The following is a 19,419-nucleotide window of genomic DNA, read 5'->3' as shown; positions in this document are numbered from 1 at the left end:
GGATGTGTTGGAGGAGGATGGGATTACTGATATGGTATTTGTATCTCAAGATGGGGTGATTACCCGAGAGGAATGGGTAGGAGCGTTGAGGGCGGAGGAGACTTTTATGCATGTCATGCATTTTGTTCAAGAAGGGTGGCCGGAAAAGAGGCTTTTGAGTGGGGAAGAGAGGTCCTTGTGGGAAGTGAAATCGGAGTTAAGTGTGAGGAATGGCATTTTGTATCATTGGGATCGCATGGTTGTTCCTGGTGCCTTAAGGGTGAGATTGGTGGAGGTTGGACATGAAGGGCATATTGGGGTGTATAAAACCAAAGGTGTTTTGAGGGGAGAGTATTGGTGGCCGGGATTTGATCGAGATGTGGAAAGGGTGGTCGGAAAATGTCTTGAGGGTGATGCATCTGGGAAAAATGTTGTGGCCAAGCAGCAACCCATGGTGAATGTTGATCCACCAGGTAAAGTATGGAGTGAGCTGGCAATGGATATTATAGGGCCTATTGATATGGGAATGGACATGGAAGGTTTATAATTGTCTTGGTAGATTTGTTCTCGAGATGGACAGAGTTTCAGATTGTGCAGTACATAACGGCACAGAGCATGGTGGTGGCAAGAGTGGAATATGGCCAGGGTGGTGAGAGCGAAATCACCTCCACAATGAAGCATGGGTGGAGAGCGAACCTTACCTGCTAACTACCCATTGACCAGCTAGACATTGATCCAACAACTCCTCAATAGGTCACCAGCCAGACTTAAGCTCATCAGGAAGAAGAAGCAGAAAGAGAAAGGGGGCTCGGCACTCCAGGGCAGCATCCCATGCTGAACAGCGAGACAGCCTGAACAGCCCTAAACAGGCTTAGACTCGATTCATGCTGACGTGAGTCAGTTAAGGCCTACGGTCGTCGGTCGATGAGGTCACTTTGAGGGGGACCACAGAGCACTCTGGCAGATCAGTGTCCCTACACAAGGAAATAAAGTGCTGAGGTGTGCCAGAAATTGAAATAGTTCTGTTAAAAGCCTCGTAGAACTGGCACTGAAGAGTGTGAGGGAGGAAACCGCCTTGTGAGCCAAATAACGCAGAACATTATGTGGGGTACATTTAAGGCCCTTGCAAAAATCCCCTTCAACCAAAAAAAATGCATTGAAGTAATGCGGAAAAAAGGCTCTGCTTTTCTTTCCATGGCACATATGTGTGGCGAGCACTGAACACAAGAATGCCACCCAAAGAATTGCTCTGCATTGCTTTACCTCCATTTAAATCAGCAGCCAATGACCTACATACAGAAGGGCACCCCATTTGCTGTTCTGTTTTCTGAGTACTAAAGCTGCACACAGTGTGGTTTTGAGAGCAAGCATAAGCAGGAGGGGGAGTGTCAGGCAATGGAGAAGAAGAACAGACTCAGAGAGACAGCGAGACTCGTGTCAGCAGGCAGCAAGTAGTTACATCCACAGCAGATCAGGTGAGAGTCCTCAGGCAACCAGACACTCTACCACACTTGTATTAATTTGTAACCAGGGTGTGTTACTGTGCTAGCTGGGACATTTGCTGATTGCAAAAGGTAGATACTTGGCTGGAGAACGTCCACAACCTTGATTATTTCATAGTTTAATGCACTTGTGATTTCTGCATGCTGTGCGCTCCCTTTCTAGTTTGTCCAAGCATACGCACACCTTTTTCTGTGGCTGCTTTTTGAGAGGCCACAAGACATATACTTGCATTTCCCATACCCTTCCCGGAAATATTTAGAGTGACTCTTCTATGTTCAATTTGACCCGTTTAAGAGACGGGAATTTGGGGCTATGGTCAATCATGGTACAGTTGTGCTTCCACCAACCTAACCATTGGTTTGTAGACAGAGGCAAATCAAAATGCTTTCTTGAAGTACCTTTGAGCTCATGGATAACACTGCAGGCCGAACTCAAATGTTTACAAAGTTGCAATGAGATAAAGGACTTAGCCTATGATTCTCCAGACGTTTGAAAGTTTTGTCACTTAGGTGGCACTTTTTAGAACTGCCTAAAAGACACAACTCTTGGCATGGGAATTGAAGCTATGAGAGAGATGGAATGTGAGGGCAGCCACACTTCCTGGGTGTTTATTGGATTTTTATTCACGCCCATTGATCATCCATGGACATGCTAGTCCCTATGGCCATGCTCAACTACTAACTGCCCATTCCTGTCCAAAATACCCTACCTAAGGGTCTCTTTGAACTAGTTATGTGCTTTTAAGTGTATGCCTTTGCTATTTGTTTCTAAGCTTTCTTCTGAGAGACAATAGCTTATTGCCAGCTGTACGTCAAGTCATACTGTAATAAAAATGATGCCTCAATCAACCACTTGATTTCTAAGCAATTTGTTAGGTCCTTGCATCTGTTCCTTGCATTGAATTGCTGTTAATAATAAGCTTTGTTAAAACCAACTGTTTTGGTTCTCTGTTGTGGGCATTCGATAGGCATTTGCTAGCCACTGTCATAATATATCAAGGTAGTAACGCATTTGCCTGCTGTTACCCTCTGATGCCCAGATAGTAGGAGCAGTATTGCAGTGTCTGTAAAATGCATTTCCCATGCCTACAAAAACCGCCCAAACTGTTGGCTTTGCCAATGCTTGTTTTTGAATGCAAAAGTAGGGCTTTGCCAGGCGAATTCCCTTGCAGTCTCTGCCCTGCAATAATGATGTTCACTAGGCTCGTAGAGTTAGGGTCATGCAAGGTCGGGGACTTTGATGTCAGTACATCCCGTTCTTTCTATCACAGAATAACAGTGCTTTTAGCAAAAGTTGAGTTCCTCCAGTGACAGCGTTTTCTTAATTTTACATAGACCTCTGAATTGCTAGGCGACCGCGCCGTTCACGACGGCAATTGGTGGGCGCCGACCTTGCGGGTACGCCCACCAAGCCCTGCAGCTAGTTAGTGTGAAGGGCGCCTGACTCGGTTTGCTCCCAGCCAATCCGGGAGGAGTGGAAGTTGTATCATAGGGAGGTAACGGAAGTGGAAGCAGGGGCGAACAGCAGCCTACATCATTCACTGGGGGAAAAGGGGCGCCCTCTTTTGTCCTGTTTCCCACAGCCAGAAGAAACCCTCCCTTTAGTTTTGTCTCTAACATTGTAACAATCTGTTTTCTCTTCCAGAATTCCCCCGCGGATGTTACATGGTGCGTCCCTATAGAAAGCACTTGCAGGTACCACAAGGGGACTACACAGCCAACAGCTTAGAAAGACCAGCACCCAGGAGTACCAGACTCATGGGAGAGCCCATGCTAAAGGGAGGTGTTGGGGGCTCGGAAGTCCTTCCAACTCCAACAATGCACAGGGTGGGAGATTGTAAGAAATTTCATGTATGTTGGGGAACCAAAAGGGGCCTGAAATCGGGAGGGGAATGAAATCCAAAGGGGATGAAAGCAAATGGGCAATGGAAACTAATGGGGAAGGGAGAATATCAGAGTGACTGGTATGTGTGGTGGGGGGACCGAGTATGTGCACATATGGAAGAGCGCGAGTGTGGGCTGTCAGCGCTATGGGGTCTGCTTAGAAGTGATGCAGTGCACAGTGGCCCAACCTATTTTCTATCCGACTTCCCTCTGAGCATGATCATTCTTTTAACAAGACAGCTTCTATCAGTCCCTGGTGCTGGCACTTGAGCGCATTTGTGGTAGGCTTCTCCTTCCGGAAAACGCGGGAAAGGGTGGTATTTTGAGGTGTGACACATGGAGATGAGCCGCCCTGAAATCTTAACAAAAGGGTCGATTTTTGTACACTGCAGGCTAACATAATGATATGATAGTTTATTTATGTAGCACCTATACACAATGTGTATCAAAGTGCTTTGGGATGGCAAACAAGTCATAGCTGGGCTTCACAGCCCCAGGGCATTCCCCAAGTGTGTTCCTTTAAAGTCTTATCTGTTATCATTGGGCTGGAGCAGACACACGTGTGAAATGCAGAGTGTTAATGGCCCCTTCTCTGTGAAGTCACAGCTCACTCGGAAGGGGTCATTAGCACTCCAAAGCCCCCCACCTGGTAACATACTCAACAGAAAATGCACCCACCAAATAAACCTGCTTTTTTTTAACTTTATTCACGAGAGGCTTGTGTGAAACTGACTTTTGGCTGTTAAGGTAACAGTGCACTTCACATCTGCCTGGTTATCTATTGGAAGGTAAAACTGTTCAAACATAAGTTCAGTGTCATTGTTTTACTGACTCCATTTTGGGAAGAAAGGGCGTTAAAAATGAATGTTGAAAACGAGGAAAGGGGGTGTTTCTAAAGAAAAAAAGGAGACGCACAGGGGTGCAACTTTAGACTGAGAGTGCCACCACAGATACCAGTAACTTCCAACCGGAGCTGGTGTTGTACCAACGCTAGACAGACCCACTGGTCCCCTCTGCCTCAAAGACTCTCACGTTGAGATCTTTTAGGCATAGAGGAGGGTAGCACAGGCGCTGGTCTTGGAAGTAAGACCACACAGAGCAACACAGGTCCGAATCCCGGAACCGCGCTTAGAAACCGAACTCAGGTACGGTATTAGGTGCGTTATAGAAAAACTATTAAATAAATAAAAAGCGAGTAGAAATAAGGCTTTGGGTGACTTACAATGGAGAACATTGATGCAGCTGAAAGCAAGGCAGGAGACAGAACAGGAACTGCAGGAGTGACTCCCTCATGGTGTGCCAATGGGAACCGATGTGCTGGGACCTGGAGGGGAATTTCGCTTATATCTTTACCACGTAAATCGTGCTGACCTCGTCAATTTCATTAACAATGAAGCTTTGACAGGATGGGCCAATCTGCTCGAGCGACGGGAATTCTAAAATAAACAGAGAGAGCAAATAGGCCTGGCGGTGGGCAACGTTTTAAGCGAAGGTTCATTTGAAACGAGTGGTGTGGCGTAAGGGCTCCACGCAGGGGGCGTATATTCCCGAAAGAACGACAAGGTCGGTCCATGAACTTTGCTCAGGGAATTAAGCAATCCAGGACCACAGCGCATTTTTCCAAGGAAACCGGCAGTGTTGTGTTGGTGAAAGTTTATTTCATTAAATTAGACATGTCAAGCGGTAATCATAGGATAATCAGATTCTCAAAAATAATTAAAGATAAAATTCTACTAAAAGGCACATGCAATTGCTGTCCAAAGCATCAAAGGATCTTAATTTTTAAATAAATAGGTGCCAGGTCCAAATATTTTTTAACACAACTGTGCCACATGTCAAATGCAGCTTGCCAGCCACTGCGGCCCGCACAGTGTCATCATATGTGTGGTTGCAGCTGCACCTGCCACCGGCTCACACTTGCGGTGATATGTACACTAACCATCACAGATGTGCAATTTGCAAATACCAATCAAAGCGACATGTCATGGCAGCTGTTTCTTGAAATGAAACACACAGTGTGTAACTGCTTCATCACCATAATACATTTACTCTGATTCTACAGGTGCTATGATATGATATGATAGTTTACTTATGTCACGCCCATACACACGTGTTTCAGGGCGCGACGAGGCAAGGGGGGGGGGAATAAGGGAGGACAAAATCAACGATCTTACTAGGCCGCGTAACATTGAGAACGCGCAAGTGCAAGGGGAAGGGGAGGAATGGAAAAGTACTGAACACGTGATCGAATTCTATGGAAAGAAAACAGAGCAGAAGTGCTTGTTTAATATAGTAAAGTCATGGCAAAAATTCAGACAAAATCATCACTGATCTGATTAACACGCCTGTCAAACACCTCTGCAAGGTCTATTTCTATAAGTTCGTGGGTCTGTTGCCTGTTAACGGCCCTGCTCTTCTTTCTGGAACCCACTGAATGGCACTGGTGACTGGACCGCAGTGCACCAATTGCAGTTACCTGCCAGTGTATGATTAAGAGAGAATGGGGGTCATTATACGTTTTTCCGTGTGGGGAAAGTGGTGATAATTCTGTTACAGCCGCTTTTCCCACACCGCAAAACTACAGGTTTGTTATGGGGGTGTCTGATTTACCTGCACCCCAAAGCTAGAGGTAAATCAGGCCCCCACCGGCAAAAAAACAGCCGGTTTTACTAGGGCTGGTAATACCGACCATTCTCCCCATGGAGTCCCATGGCCATCCATGGAATGGAGAATGACTGCTGTTGCCGGCACCTGAAGTAACCCGGTAATACCGGGGTATCAGGCGCCACTAACAGTAGGTCCGTTTATCGGTATCCCGTCGGAAATTACCAGCGGGATTTTGGAAAACTGATAATGGCTCTCAATATGTTGGCTGACTGACAAATGCCTACATAATGGTGGATCTGACACTGGCTGCATACGAAAAGAAAAGAAGGACGAGCCCAGGTTACCAAGACGCTTCCTGTGCCCGCTGAGCGCCCTGCCTTCAGGGGAGCAGGATAGCCGGCATAATACCCTCACTAGCAAATATACATTGCCTGCCCAACTGCCCACTGAACTAGTAAGCTACACCCAGTACAGTGGCTGCCGGGCTCATACCCACAGCACGCACATGAGCCAGCAGCCAGCTGCATCAGTGCTGGCAGTTCTTACATCTGTGGAGTGGTACCAAGGTCATGCAGGCTGACTAGAGCAATGCACTGGGATGACCGGCATGAACATGCAGCACTGTCACCGTATGGCTTAATGTTATTCCTGAACCCAGATAATAAGCAGAGCAGCGCTGCCGTGGCTCACACTGTTGTTGCCTGTTGTATGACCAAGGCTCACTGAAAATATAAAAAATAAAGTTGCCATAATACCAAATCATAATTAAGTTGAGCCTGAGATAAAAGTGCCGGGGCTCAGAAACAAGCCCCTGGGCTCAGCCCTGGCAACACCCCACAAGTTAAGCGCTGTTTGCAGCTTCTTGCAGACAAACAGTCCGTTCAAGATCCAGTCTGTAATTCAGAAAATCTTAAAGTGCAGGTTATTCTAGTCCCCGGGAAAACGTTGGCCACAATAGGAAATACACAATCTTTGAGTGTTAGGCAAGAGTGTGTGCAGTACCCTTTGGGAGACTACACCAACCTTGTCCTCCTGGCAATAGGTAACCCAACCTTTGGTCTAAGTCTGTACTACACATGTTGGTAGCGTGGCTGAGCATATTATAAAAGAAGGATAAGATGGTAAACTTTCTCTACTTGGTTGTCTTGGGGTTGATGGGTTCCACCAACTCAAGGGGAGAAGTCGTCCTTGCAGGGATTCTCTAGTCGAGGCGAATTCAGAGCTTCAGCACTGCATCAGGGCTTCACCGGGCAAACCAACGGTCCAGGAGTTGCAGCAGGCGTCTCTTCCAAGTTCTTCTTCGGATTCCTTTGTGCAGTGGTCGACTCTACCTTCCAAGCAAAAAGCCTTGCCTTTTATGCAGGTTTCTCCCATTAATTTGCAGCCTAGTTGTCAATCACACAGCAGTGTGGCTGTCCTCCAAAGACAGCCAGACAGCCAATCACCTTTGGGTGCATTCATGTAAGCAAGGGGATTAAGCACAGGGAGTTTCAGGCACCTCCCTCACTTCCTGCCTCTGCCACACATACTGGAGCCAGAGGTGGGCTTCACCAGTGAATCCCGCCAAAGACAAAACGAACGAAGGGACCAAACCTGGTTTGGCGCGCAGAGTAAATCTCAAGAAGGACCTTTACAACAAGAAATGGCGAAAAAAGAAGACAGGGTCATTTTGACAAAATGGGCACCATTGGTGCTTTACTGCAGTGTTAAGCGGCTTCACTTCAACACTACAGCTAAGTCAATGCCTAGTCTGGGATGCTGAGGGATGCCCTTATTGATATATTTTTAGGTCCAGTTCATGTACTCTGGATGACAACCCTTATATAACACCCCTCTCTTAGAATCCCCCTGACCCCTCTGAGCCAAGAAGTAGGTTTGTTTTGAAAATTAAAAGGTTTATTTGAGAAATATAACAATATATATCTATCACACTTTTATAATAACTTAATATTGGATACCACACTTAAAGTATGACAGTGATCAACAATGGATAATGTTCTACTGGTAAACTGATTTGGTTACTTAGAAGTAGTATAGAGGATGAGGTAGCTGAAATGCTTTATGGTTTCAAGGAAATGCAAGGTGGAATAAATGCAGTACAGAAAATAAACTGATATGGTTTCACAAGAGATAATAATTCCCCCCCCCCTATATGCAATGCAAGGATATGGAAGTAACACACACAGTCTTCAGGAATACAATCAAATACAATACGGAATTCAGTTCCCCCCCAGCAAGCTTAGAGGAAACAGGTAGAAGTTTGAAACTGAGGCCCAAAATGCTTTTAAATGTGATGGCAATGGATAGGAAAATGTGCTAACTGATTTTAATTCCCTCTAGAGATTCAGGGTGAGTGAGAAATGCTTGTTGGTATTAGTTCAGGCTCACTTTAGCAATGCTCTATGAGTTATTACCAGGTTGCAAACGGATTTTAACAAAGGAAGGAATGGAGCTGCTATTTTGACAAGTGGAGAAATTGAGCCGAATCGCAAATCGCGGTAAATTTCGCGAGTGCGTAAATCGCGATTGCGGTAAAAGTAAATGGAGTAGGAAGTTTCAGAGGAAAGTTAAATCTTGTTCCTAGGACAAACGGTTACAGAGATACGGACGATTTAATAAAGGTAGATTTTCGGATTTAAAGTAAAACTCAAAATGACAGGGGACAGCTTGCAGCTGCAGAATCGACAGGTGACAGTTGTGCAGCTTTAAAAATGACAGATGACACGATTTCTAGGAGGCTGTTCTAATTAGGTTAAAATAGTTTGGATTAGATTATTTTAACTAAGAGATTGGGTTCTGCACAGTTCTGGCGGATACTCACTCCTAATTTTGAAATGAATGGGCCTCGTCACGGATCTGGTCAACACGTCCAGCGGCAGTTCTCTCTGCTCGGCGGGTTAATCAGGCACCAGTTCTGCTCACAGCGATCCGGATCTCTGGTTCTGCTCACAGCGGTCTGGGTCTGTTCTGCGGTTCCGGCAAAAGTTCTTGGCAAAGAATTCAAACAGCTCGCTGTTGAATAGTTTGCAAAAGATTTTGAGGGCTGCTAACAAATACTCTTGCTTGCAGTGGGCCTTCTTGGTTCAAAGTTCTGTAGTCTCTGTTTAGCTTGGAAGTCTAAGTATTGGATCTCTGGATGTGAAGTCCGCAGCAAATGGAATTGAATGTCTCTACCTGTCCCAGCAGTCTCTTTTTATGTGTTTTAAAAAGTGGGTGGAGAGGCTAGCATCACTAAGCCTGCCCCTCTCTTGATTTGATAGGTCAATAGATTCTTTGGTCCCTGATTTGGGAAGGGATAGTGTGTCAGAGGGATGTCATTTTTATGACCTGCAGAAATGACACTCCCCATGTCAATGTGCACACAAATCTATTTCTGATCCAAATACATATTTCCCAGGTACACAAGTGGTTGACATTACATGTACATATTACACATTGCTTCCGGTAGTCTCTGTTCCGACCCTGGCGTCTCTAGGAGCTTGCATTCAAAAATGGCAACTTATTTTCGATTTTAGTGGGTTTTGCAATATGGGATTTTCATTAAAAAATTATACAAAGGTACATTTCCCTTCCACATATATCCCAGTAACTTTCCATGTCTCTAGCTTAAATACAGTGTCTACAATATTCATAATTAGTGGGGTTTTGCCCCAGAACATGGTACAAATTGGAGTTTGGACTCAAATCGTGAGGGCATACTAAGACTCTCAAAGTTGTACATTCCTGTCATTTGGTTACAATAAGTTATCACTGTTTCTATAAAATATATATTTGTTGCAATTCAACTAAAGTGTTTGGGTCCGCCTCCAGAGGTCTGGGTGGGTCAGTGATCACATGTCTCTCCTTGCTGGCAGAGGGCTGTTGACAGGAAACACTCAAACTTAACATACCCCATTCAACTGAAAGGGGCTATTGTCTCTCTCCTCCAGGCTGAAGGGGAAACCCCCTCCCTCTCACTCAGAAGGGCCATGTGATATCCTGCCTCCTGTTGTGAGTCTCTGGGGTGTTAAGAGTTCTCAGCCTCTTGGCCTCTGGGAACAGCAGGTGGCTAAGATTTTCAATTAACCAACAGGCCTTTGAAGTCCAGTTGACTCAGGTCCCTTTGTCAGCCAGTTCTCCTGTCAGAGTTCAGACCGCTAGCGCCGCCTTGTGGAATTTGTCGGTACTGCATCCATTTTTGAGTTGTCTTGAATTTGACAGGAGATTTTTGCTATTATTTTGATAGGCATCCTTAGAGTAGACTGGTGATGTGGAACCCCCCACAAGAAGGTTGTATCTTTGGAGTGGTCTTGTGCCAACTGCGCAGTTCTCCTGGATTCTGGCGTGAATGTGGGCGGCGATAGCTCATCCCCACATCTACCCAGCCTATTAATTCAACATGGGTCAAAACCCTTGACAAAACCCCCCGCCTGACTGCGCTTTGATTCGAGTCGAGGGGAAGTCGGGTGCCAAGGATGTTTTGTGCCTGTGCTGGTATGTCCGCATTATCTTCTTCCAATTCTGTAGATGGCACAGTTCAGCATCTTTTCCTCCACCCAGTTGGATCGATCGGTTCTCCTCGTCGGTCCTGATGGGAATATTGGGCGGTACCCCGGGCCCCTCGGGTCTCTGCTCCCGGTTCCCGGTCGTCCTCATTGGTCAGTCTCCATGGTTTAGGATGATAAAGCAAAGCGGCAATACACATTCCTAGACATTTTTCCACCACTATTAATGGTGTGGCGAACATATACATTTTATAAATCAGAAGATATGAACATATACATTTTCTTTTTTAAATTAGGAGACAAGACCATGTATATATACAAGAATCACAGAATTTTATATGCTATATGTGGGATATTTTAGGGTTGGAACTGAATCAATCTGGAACGGTCCCCTCTGGTATTGCAGAGGACTCCTCCAGTTGCTGCAGGGTGTGCCTGGGATGGCAACACTTTAACTGATTTATATGTACCCACTTTTCTTCCCCCTCTGCCGAACTGCCTTTGGGGATGCGGATCTTGTACGCTACAGGGAAGATCTATAATTTCAAACGGTCCCTTCCATGTAGGCAAACATTTTCGCTGTTTGGCATGGTTCCTTTGGAAATTGTATAGATAGACCCGGTCCCCCACAGTATATTCCTTCCTGGTGGTCTTCAGGTCGTAGTGGGTTTTCATGCTATCAGCCGATCTTTCTAGATTCCGCTGAGCATACGCAAAAGCATGTTGGAGGTGTTTCCTCAAATTCTCCACATACTCATGAGTTGTGGAGGCATTTATCAATGTCTGCTCTTGGGTCCTGTAGAGCAAATGTTGAGATAGCACCATCTTGCATCCAGTCATCAACTCAAATGGTGACATTTTGGTTGCAGATGAAGGGGTAGATCTGATGGCCATTAGGACCAGAGGTAATCGGATAACCCAACTTGGCCCAGAATCTGCCACAAACTTTTTTAAGATGCTCACAATGGTTCGGTTATATCTCTCCACTGCTCCAGAAGAAGCTGGCCTGTAAGCAATATGTAGCTTCCTTTTGACCCCCAGTATCTCCCACATTTTGTCATTACTTCACTGGTGAAGTGGCTACCTCTGTATGACTCAATCCTTTGAGGTAGACCAAAATGGGAAAAGATGTGGTTAATCATCAGGGCAGCTGCTGTTTCTGCCTTGCAGTTTGGGGCTGGGAGACATTCCACGCACTTGGTAAACAAGGATGTAACGGTCAACATGTACTTGTTTCCTCTAGACGAGCGAATTACAGGGCCTACAAAGTCGATTTGCAAATCTGACCATGGCAGTGTCATCCCCCTCTTTTGGAGAGGCGCACGGTGTGTGAAGGATGATGGCTGAAATTGTGCACACACAAGACACCTCTTCAAGTATTGGTCGAGGTCCTGCCCCATGTGTGGCCAGTATGCAACCTCTCTTAAGATTTCAAGTGTTGTATGAAACCCCCTATGACCGGCGGTGGCCGCATCATGGGCGTGACTTAACATCAGGCTTCGGAATGAGGTAGGAACCACCCACTGATCATGGCCAGCTTGGGATTTCCTTACCAACAAACCGTCTTGGATTCGGAACATTTTTGGACATTTCATCAACACTCTTAGGTCCTCTTTCCCAATGTAATCGGTATCCGTCAGGGGAAAGTTCTCAGGGTCCTCAATGTGTTGATAAAACTTACCAATTATTGGATCCCCCTTCTGAGCTGTAATCAAATCAGCATCAGGGGTCTCCTTACTCCATTGTGCAGTTGAAAGATCATTGTGAGCATTTGTCTGGGACCTAGTGATAGCAGTGACCTGGATTTCCCCCAACAGGGACTCTATTTCTATTAGATCCCCTTGGATGGCCCCGGTTTTGGCCAGCTGATCAGCTAAGTCATTTCCAGTTTTGTCTGGTCCCTCTACTTTGGAATGACCCTTGACCTTTTTCCAGTAGATGGTCATCCCATGCGATGTGACCAGATCATCAATATTTTGGATTAGCTTCCCATGTTTCAGGGGTTTGTTATTAGCACATAACATGCCTCTGGTTTTCCAATTGACCAGGTGCTCCACCAGCCCGTTCCGTACATAATCCGAATCTGTGATTATGACCAGTTCGTGGAGTTGATGATGGACAGCAGTGAGGATGGCTTGATGCACGGCCATCAATTCTGCCACCTGACTACTTCGGGGACAAATTTTGTATCCAGCGGAGGGTTCTGGGGACTCATTCACCCATGCATTCCCTACGCCGGCCACCAGTTCTTTCTCCCCGTTGTTGTCAACATGGTACGAGCATCCATCCACATAGACAGTGGGCATTCCCTCACACTTGTCTTCTTCAAAGACTTTGTGTGGGGAATTAAGGTATGCCTCCATGTTGTCCTTGATTTTTAGACTTCCGTCCTCGAGACAGTTTTCTCTGGCACAATCATGCATGTCAGCCAGACCTTGCGCGAGGGGACTCTTCTTGTTTTGGCCATATCTGACCTCCACAGGAAAGCCTTGCATTGACAGAATCAAGGAAGTAATTCGGGAATTACTCACATTTCCGGCCCGGATTCTGTCACTCTGGAGATATTGCAGAGGCTGGTGTGGAGTCTCCACTATGATGTGTTCCCCCTGGATAAACGGGCGATAATTCTTCAATGCCCACACCGTTGCCAGGAGTGCCTTCTCACAATCGTTGAATTTTTCCTCCGCAGAGGATAAAGTTTTGCTCGCATAGGAGATTACTTTATTGACCTTGTCATGCTTTTGGTATAATACTGCCGTCAAGCACGTATTAGAGAACCCTGTCTCCAGGAAGAACTCCTTGTTTCTGACAGGGTAAGCTAGGCAAGGCACTTGTGAGAGGCTTCTTTTGAGTTGTCTTACTGCCTCGGATTGTTCTGGACCCCATTCCCACTTGACCCCCCCTTCAAGAGATGAATCAGGGGTTTGGTGATCTCTGCGTAGCCCACAATGAACTTTCTGCTGTAATTAGTCAGTCCAAGGAGGCTCCTTAGTTCCCGCAGAGTGGTGGGGTCTTTCAGTTTCTGAAGTGCTTCCACTTTCTTTTCCTGGGGACAGACCCCCTGAGGAGTAATCACATGCCCCAAGAAATAAACACGGGTTCTACACCACTGTGCTTTCTGAAAGGAAAGTTTTGCTCCGGCGGCCCTCAACTGTGTCAGAACATAACGGATCTCCGCTATGTGTTCTTCCACAGACGAACTTTTGATGAGGACATCATCTACATAAGCCAGGTTACCCCTCGCACCCAGGTCGGGCATGGCCTTATGTAGGAAAATGTTGAATTCATTGCCGGAGTTGAGGTATCCGAAGGGAGTCCGGGTCCATGTGTACTGCTGGCCCCCAAAGGTAAAAGCCAGTTTGTATTGGTCCTCCCTACTGACAGGCACGGTCCAGTATCCATTGGTCAGGTCTATTGCTGTGAATACCTGTGACCCTTGAATCTGGGCCAGCCCTTGGTCAATGTAGGGCAGAGGCCATCGGGAGTATGGACCCGTTTATTGAGCTCCCTAAGGTCGGCGCAGAGTCTCCACTGGCCGTTTGGCTTCAATATTCCCAGCACCGGATTATTGAAGGTGCTGTGTACTGGACGGATTATTCCCCGGGACTCAAGGTTCTTAATTATTTCAGTAAGGGACTGCATGGATGCGAGAGGCAAACGATATTGCTTCACAAACACTGGAGTCATGCCAGGGTCCGTGGGAATTGTTATGGTGTGGATGTCGGTGCGACCACAGTCATATGAGTCTACCGCAAAGAGATCTTGGAAATCCAAGAAAACTTGTTTCAACTTTTGCTTCTGTACCAGAGTCACACAGGCATCAGCTAGGTTGACTCTTTCTTCCACCATCTGCCTGGAGCCTGGAAAGACTTCTGGTTTGGCTATCTCAGCGGCCTCCTCCAGCTGGGTGGAGAAGTCCCTGGTCAGAGTGCTGATTTGGACTGGAGGCTTCAGGTCGGAAAGGCAGCCCTCATGGACCTGGAAAATCACCTCATCCCTCCTGAAGTCACAAGTCACATCTTCCTTACCATAAGGGCAAGAAGTGTACACCAGGAAGTTCCCCCCATGCCAGGTGAAAATACTGTCTGGTGTTGTGTTGTCATCACTGTCACTGTCGAAACAGTCCTTGGGGATTGGTCTTCAACCGCCATTCCAATAATGGTGCCTGCGGCTAGAGTAATACTCTTTAAGTCGCTGTTATCCACCTCTATTGGAATGGTGTCATGTTCTATGTTGACTAATGGCGTTGGGTTTACCCCCAACCCTTGCTGTTGGAGAGAAGCATTTAGATGTATGTAAGCATCAGGGTTTTTCAATTTTTGTCCTCTTTTAACTTTCACTTCCAGGGAGAATTGTCGGGTCCTTTCTGGGATGGTGACTTCCTCTTTAATCTGAATTTCAACTGTATAAGGTAGCAATTGAGCTGACCTAAATGCTTTTTCTGGATCATCACAGCCCATGGGATTATCCACTAATCGGGACCAAGCTTTGAAGTTTATTAGGTCCAAACTAATGGCAAAGCGATTGAGAATGTCACTGCCTAAGTAAAAGGCGGCAGTGACGTCTCGCACGACCCAACAATTATGGACTATGCTCTTTTTGCCAATGGAGATTTTGAGCATACACCTGCTTGGCAGGAGATGTTTGCAATTAGGTGCTTCCAGGTCCATTTCCCATTTGTCTATCAGTTTGAATGTGGGAGTGGCTGGATCTTTTGGAAGTTGGCGAAACATGGCTTCGCTGATGAAGCTCTTACCGTTGTTCACACACACTCGGGCGAGAACAGAGTCCTTCCCCTCATTTAACTGAACAGGGACGAACAACTGATCTCCAATTCGCTGAATATCAGCCAGGCTCTGAGCTGATCTCACATCTTTCTGAACTATTGGGGTGGGAATGTCTGGTTGTGGATTGGTAAAGAATTTCAGAGTATTTCCTTCCAGTGTGGAATACCACCTTAAACTGGAAGGAAGGTTGATTTTCAGAAATAGAGAGGACCCCCCATCACCAGTCTGTTGTCCTACTGCTATTACTGCCACGTCTGGAATCCGGTTGTTCTGGAAGTGAAATTCTACGTGGTCAGATTTTTGTTCAACCATGTGGCAGGTGCCATTTAAACTAACATGGTTGACACTCTGTTTTAATTTTATTGGTTGGCTAGTCTGGGTCCAGAGGACCTTGTTTACACAATCTATTAGGGGTGACAACCTTCTCAGGAGGTCGTTCCCTAGTAAACAAGGGGTGCCCTCTGGAGTCACTACTATGACCGGGTGTTTCACCTTGTGTCGCCCAATTTTGATGTCCAAATCTGCAGTCCCCTCGACAGGAATTTCCTTCCCGTCAAAGTTCTGCAGTTGTCCAGGAAGAGAGGTGAGAGGAATGCGGTAATTCTCCCCCCTTCCTGCATTTAGTTCATCAAAGGCCCTTCTGGACAGAAGGGTAGCTTGAGATCCAGTGTCCACCTGCGCCACATTTGTACCCTGCCCCTGTACTTGTACCAGGGAATAATATCTTCCCTCCTTCTCCTCAAGGGGGCACATTTTTGGACAACTGGTAGGCTAAATTTCTGGTTTTGGACATGGCAAGAGAAGAGATTTGGGCAGAATTCTGTGGAGAGTCTTGGGAATCTGAAAGAAAAAGTTGGCAACTGGAGATCAGAGCCCTTGTGGGTTCCCCGGGTTCCGGTTCTGGGCCAACCCCCCCTTTTTGGAGGCAGTCACCAGGATGGGTTTGAACCAGGGGATTTCGGTATTGTGGGTTCTGGGATGAGATGATGGGCGGCGGTAGCTCAGTCTCCATATCTCCCCAGTCCGGATTGGAATCCCTTGGGACCCATTTTTCTTTGGGAGGAGTTCCCCCATCTCTAAAGGAGAAGATCCTTTTCCCAGGATCTTCTGAGGATCCCTGTCCCTCAAATTGGAAGACCTGTACCTCCTCCACAAAGTGGGTCTGTTTGGGTCCTTTGTTTCTCCTACCCCCCCTCTGCTCCTTGGGAGGCAGGCTTTCAGGGGCAGGAGATTTTGATTCCGGTGCCTGGTTTTCCAGGGGCTGTTTACAAGTTGGGAAGGAAGCTTCCTCCAAGGCTTTACACCCCCCTTCCCTTTGTGCCTCCTCCCTGGGAACCGGTGGGTTATCGGGGTGCTGCCCCTGTCATTGTTCTGGAGCACCAGGTCCAGAGTTTGGGGCATTCTGCGGTGGCATGCTCATCTGAGGGTTCTGTTGAGCCCTCAGTATGTGACCCAGATCTCGTGCCATATTTTGGACCTGGCGCTCAAGTTGTGAAACTCGCTCAGGCTGATACAGGGCTCTATTTTCTCCCCTGGGCTGATCCCGGGAAGGGTAGCTATCCCTTCTCTGGTAATACCCTGGATTGGGAAGATTTGGGTACCCCTCCACCCTTGGCCTCCCCTGTCCTGGATTAGGTTGTCTGGACTCAGGGAATTGGGGAAAGAAGGATGGATGATTTTGGGGCTGGAAATTGGGTGAATACCTGGGTAAAAAGTTCTGCCCAGGATTTGGTGAATTTCTGCCCTCCTGGGAGACGTTAGGAGGGAAGTTCCTGGGTCAGGTGCTTGGCTGGATCCCCCCTTTGGGCTGGAGGAGTCCACACATAACCCAGGATGGGTCGATTTCCCTTGTAGCGGGGACTTACATAATCAGGGGAGCGAGGCACCCCATTTGTGGGACTAGCTCCTCGACTCCCTGTCTGTGACTGGCCCGAGGGCCTTCTGGGCTGTGAATTATTTGGTGCAGGCAGGTTTTTAGGCCCCCCCATCTCCAAATCTAAAACGGGGGCAACCTTTACCTCTGCCACCTTAGCAGCCGCAGGAGTGCTGTTGGTTTTGGGGTTTTTCTGCGCATTACTTTTATTTTCTATGGGCTTCTGCACCTCATAGATCCGGGTAGCCTGTTCAATGACCCAGTCTAAAGATCTTTTCTCATGAAAATCTCTCAAGAGCTGGGTCATTATGTATTTGGGTAAGGCATGGAAAAACGTATTGATAAATTCTCTGCTATCCGTGCGCACCCTTCTGGTGGTCTGCGCAAAAGCACGCTTTAATTCTTGCACAAACTCTTGTGGGGCCTGATCCTCCCCACATTGCAAATTGTAGGCTGCCTTGCGAGCATCTTGAGGATTTCTGTGCACAGAAAAATGTTTCAAGATGGCCGCCCTATATGCGGACCATCTTGAATGGTTTTGGTCCTCCAGCCCTGCAAATAAACTGGAGTATTCTGGGGAGAATGTCCATTTGATGTACTGGATGCAGCTACTGCTGTCCTTCAAATGGAAAGTCTCCATCATTTGCTCGTAAAGCTCCAAGTGTTCCCAAACAGAATACTTGGCGTTCTTGTGATAAGGCGTGATGACACTCCTTATTGCCTTTATTTGTTTCAATGGGTCCTTAAGCAAGGCCCTTTTTGCCTTATTGGCCTTTTTGGTTCGGGTCACCCTGGTCCATTCATCCTCTGACAGGTTTTCCCGGATTCTGCGAGCCTGGGAATGGCTGGCAGAATGTGGGGACCTGGTCTCCTGTGTCCTGTAATGCTCAGAGGAGTCTTCAGATCCCTCCTTACTGCCAGGATTTGATGGGTACCCCCCCACTGACCTAACTGGGCAGAGGTTTTCAGGATGCCCTTAATGGGCCTACTCTCCTGGGGTTCCCCACTAAATTGCGCTGTGCTTGGGTGCCCATACCCGGATGCCCGCCCATCCATTCCTGGGAGGTACTGACCTATGAGCCCCATACTTCTAGTTGGATAGTAATCTGCCATCCTCGTGGTCCTGGGCTCATGTGCGGGAGGGGACATGGGGGTGGCAGAGTCCTGGGACTGGGAGAGATGAAGGCCTCTGGTACTAGGGCTCCTGAGGTTATGCTCAGGAGTTTCTCTTTCCCAGCGAACCTCATCTCTATCCGCCCCTGCTTCCTGTTGCAATGCAAGAGCCTGCGCTTTCAGTTCCTCAGTTAAGGCCTTACTAGACTCTATCAGTCTCTCCTGCATCGCTACCTGTTGCCGGAGCATATCATTGTGCTGGCAGAGAGCCTAATTCTCTTTCTGTGCCTCCTGATTGGTCCTGGAGTACTGGGCCAGTCTTTGCTGCAGGAGGGTTACCTCCTGAGCTGTGTCCCTATTGGCCTGCTCCTTTCTTGCCAGAGCATCCTCCACCCTCCTGGTGTGCTCTAACAAGTTCTGGTGTTCTTTTTGGAGGTCGCCCAGTCCCTGGAGGGCCAGGTGATTTTCTTCCATTTTCCTTTTTAAGGGGCAGACTTCCTGGCTTAAGGTATCCCTTTCCTGACTAAGAGCATGCATCTGTGACGCCAGGTCGTCCCTTTGCCTTTGAAAGGCACCAGCTTTCTGGCGCTCCTGGTCAAACTCTGCCTGGGTATCCAGGTCTTTCAAAATCAGTTTATTGCTCTCTGCCTTCTCCCTATCTAGGTGGCTTTGCAGGGTGACTACCTGCTCAGCACATGTCCTCCTTTATTTTAGTGATGTACTGTCTGCTGTCCTTTTCTGACTCCTGGCTCCTGAGCAGCCTCTGCTCAGAAGAGTTCAGATGAGATTGGGCCTTCTCTAACGCCATCTGTTGCCTATTTGCCAGATCTTGGCCTTCAGCACATTTGTTCTGCATGGCTCCCATATATAGGTACAAATATGCCGCTATCCTGGCAATTTTATTATGTTCATCTTTGGCTTTAGAGGCCATATATAGTTCACTCAGGGCCACATGTAGGGGACCCTGATCTCTCCATGTATCTGACCCTGTTTCAGTGACCTGTTTCGCGATTGCCTGTCAGTTAGCACACTGTATTAAACTGCACAAGTGATAGATCTAACCCAGAATCTCTGGCTACGAGCCCCCACTTTGTTAAGCGGCTTCACTTCAACACTACAGCTAAGTTAATGCCTATGTCATGATGCCTACCTCCAAGGAGCCAGGTCCGACCCAGCAACCCCAGAGGCAG

General features: G+C 47.2%; 1 protein-coding gene across 1 annotated transcript in view; it reads right to left on the bottom strand.

The window, feature by feature from the left end:
* LOC138447740 (complement C3-like) overlaps positions 1–4,840 on the bottom strand; it is a 2,843,165-nt gene extending 2,838,325 nt beyond the window's left edge. Inside the window, exon 1 of the mRNA XM_069604045.1 lies at positions 4,588–4,840. Coding sequence (XP_069460146.1) covers positions 4,588–4,658 — 71 coding nt within the window. The 5' untranslated portion in view covers positions 4,659–4,840. The remainder of the gene's footprint in view (positions 1–4,587) is intronic.
* Between the last annotated feature and the right edge of the window lie 14,579 nt (positions 4,841–19,419).

This window comes from Ambystoma mexicanum, chromosome 3q (assembly GCF_040938575.1).
Source record: "Ambystoma mexicanum isolate Mex_15411 chromosome 3q, UKY_AmexF1_1, whole genome shotgun sequence".
Taxonomy (NCBI): domain Eukaryota; kingdom Metazoa; phylum Chordata; class Amphibia; order Caudata; family Ambystomatidae; genus Ambystoma; species Ambystoma mexicanum.
Note: the sequence above shows the minus strand (reverse complement) of the source record. Positions and strands in the feature narration are given on the sequence as shown.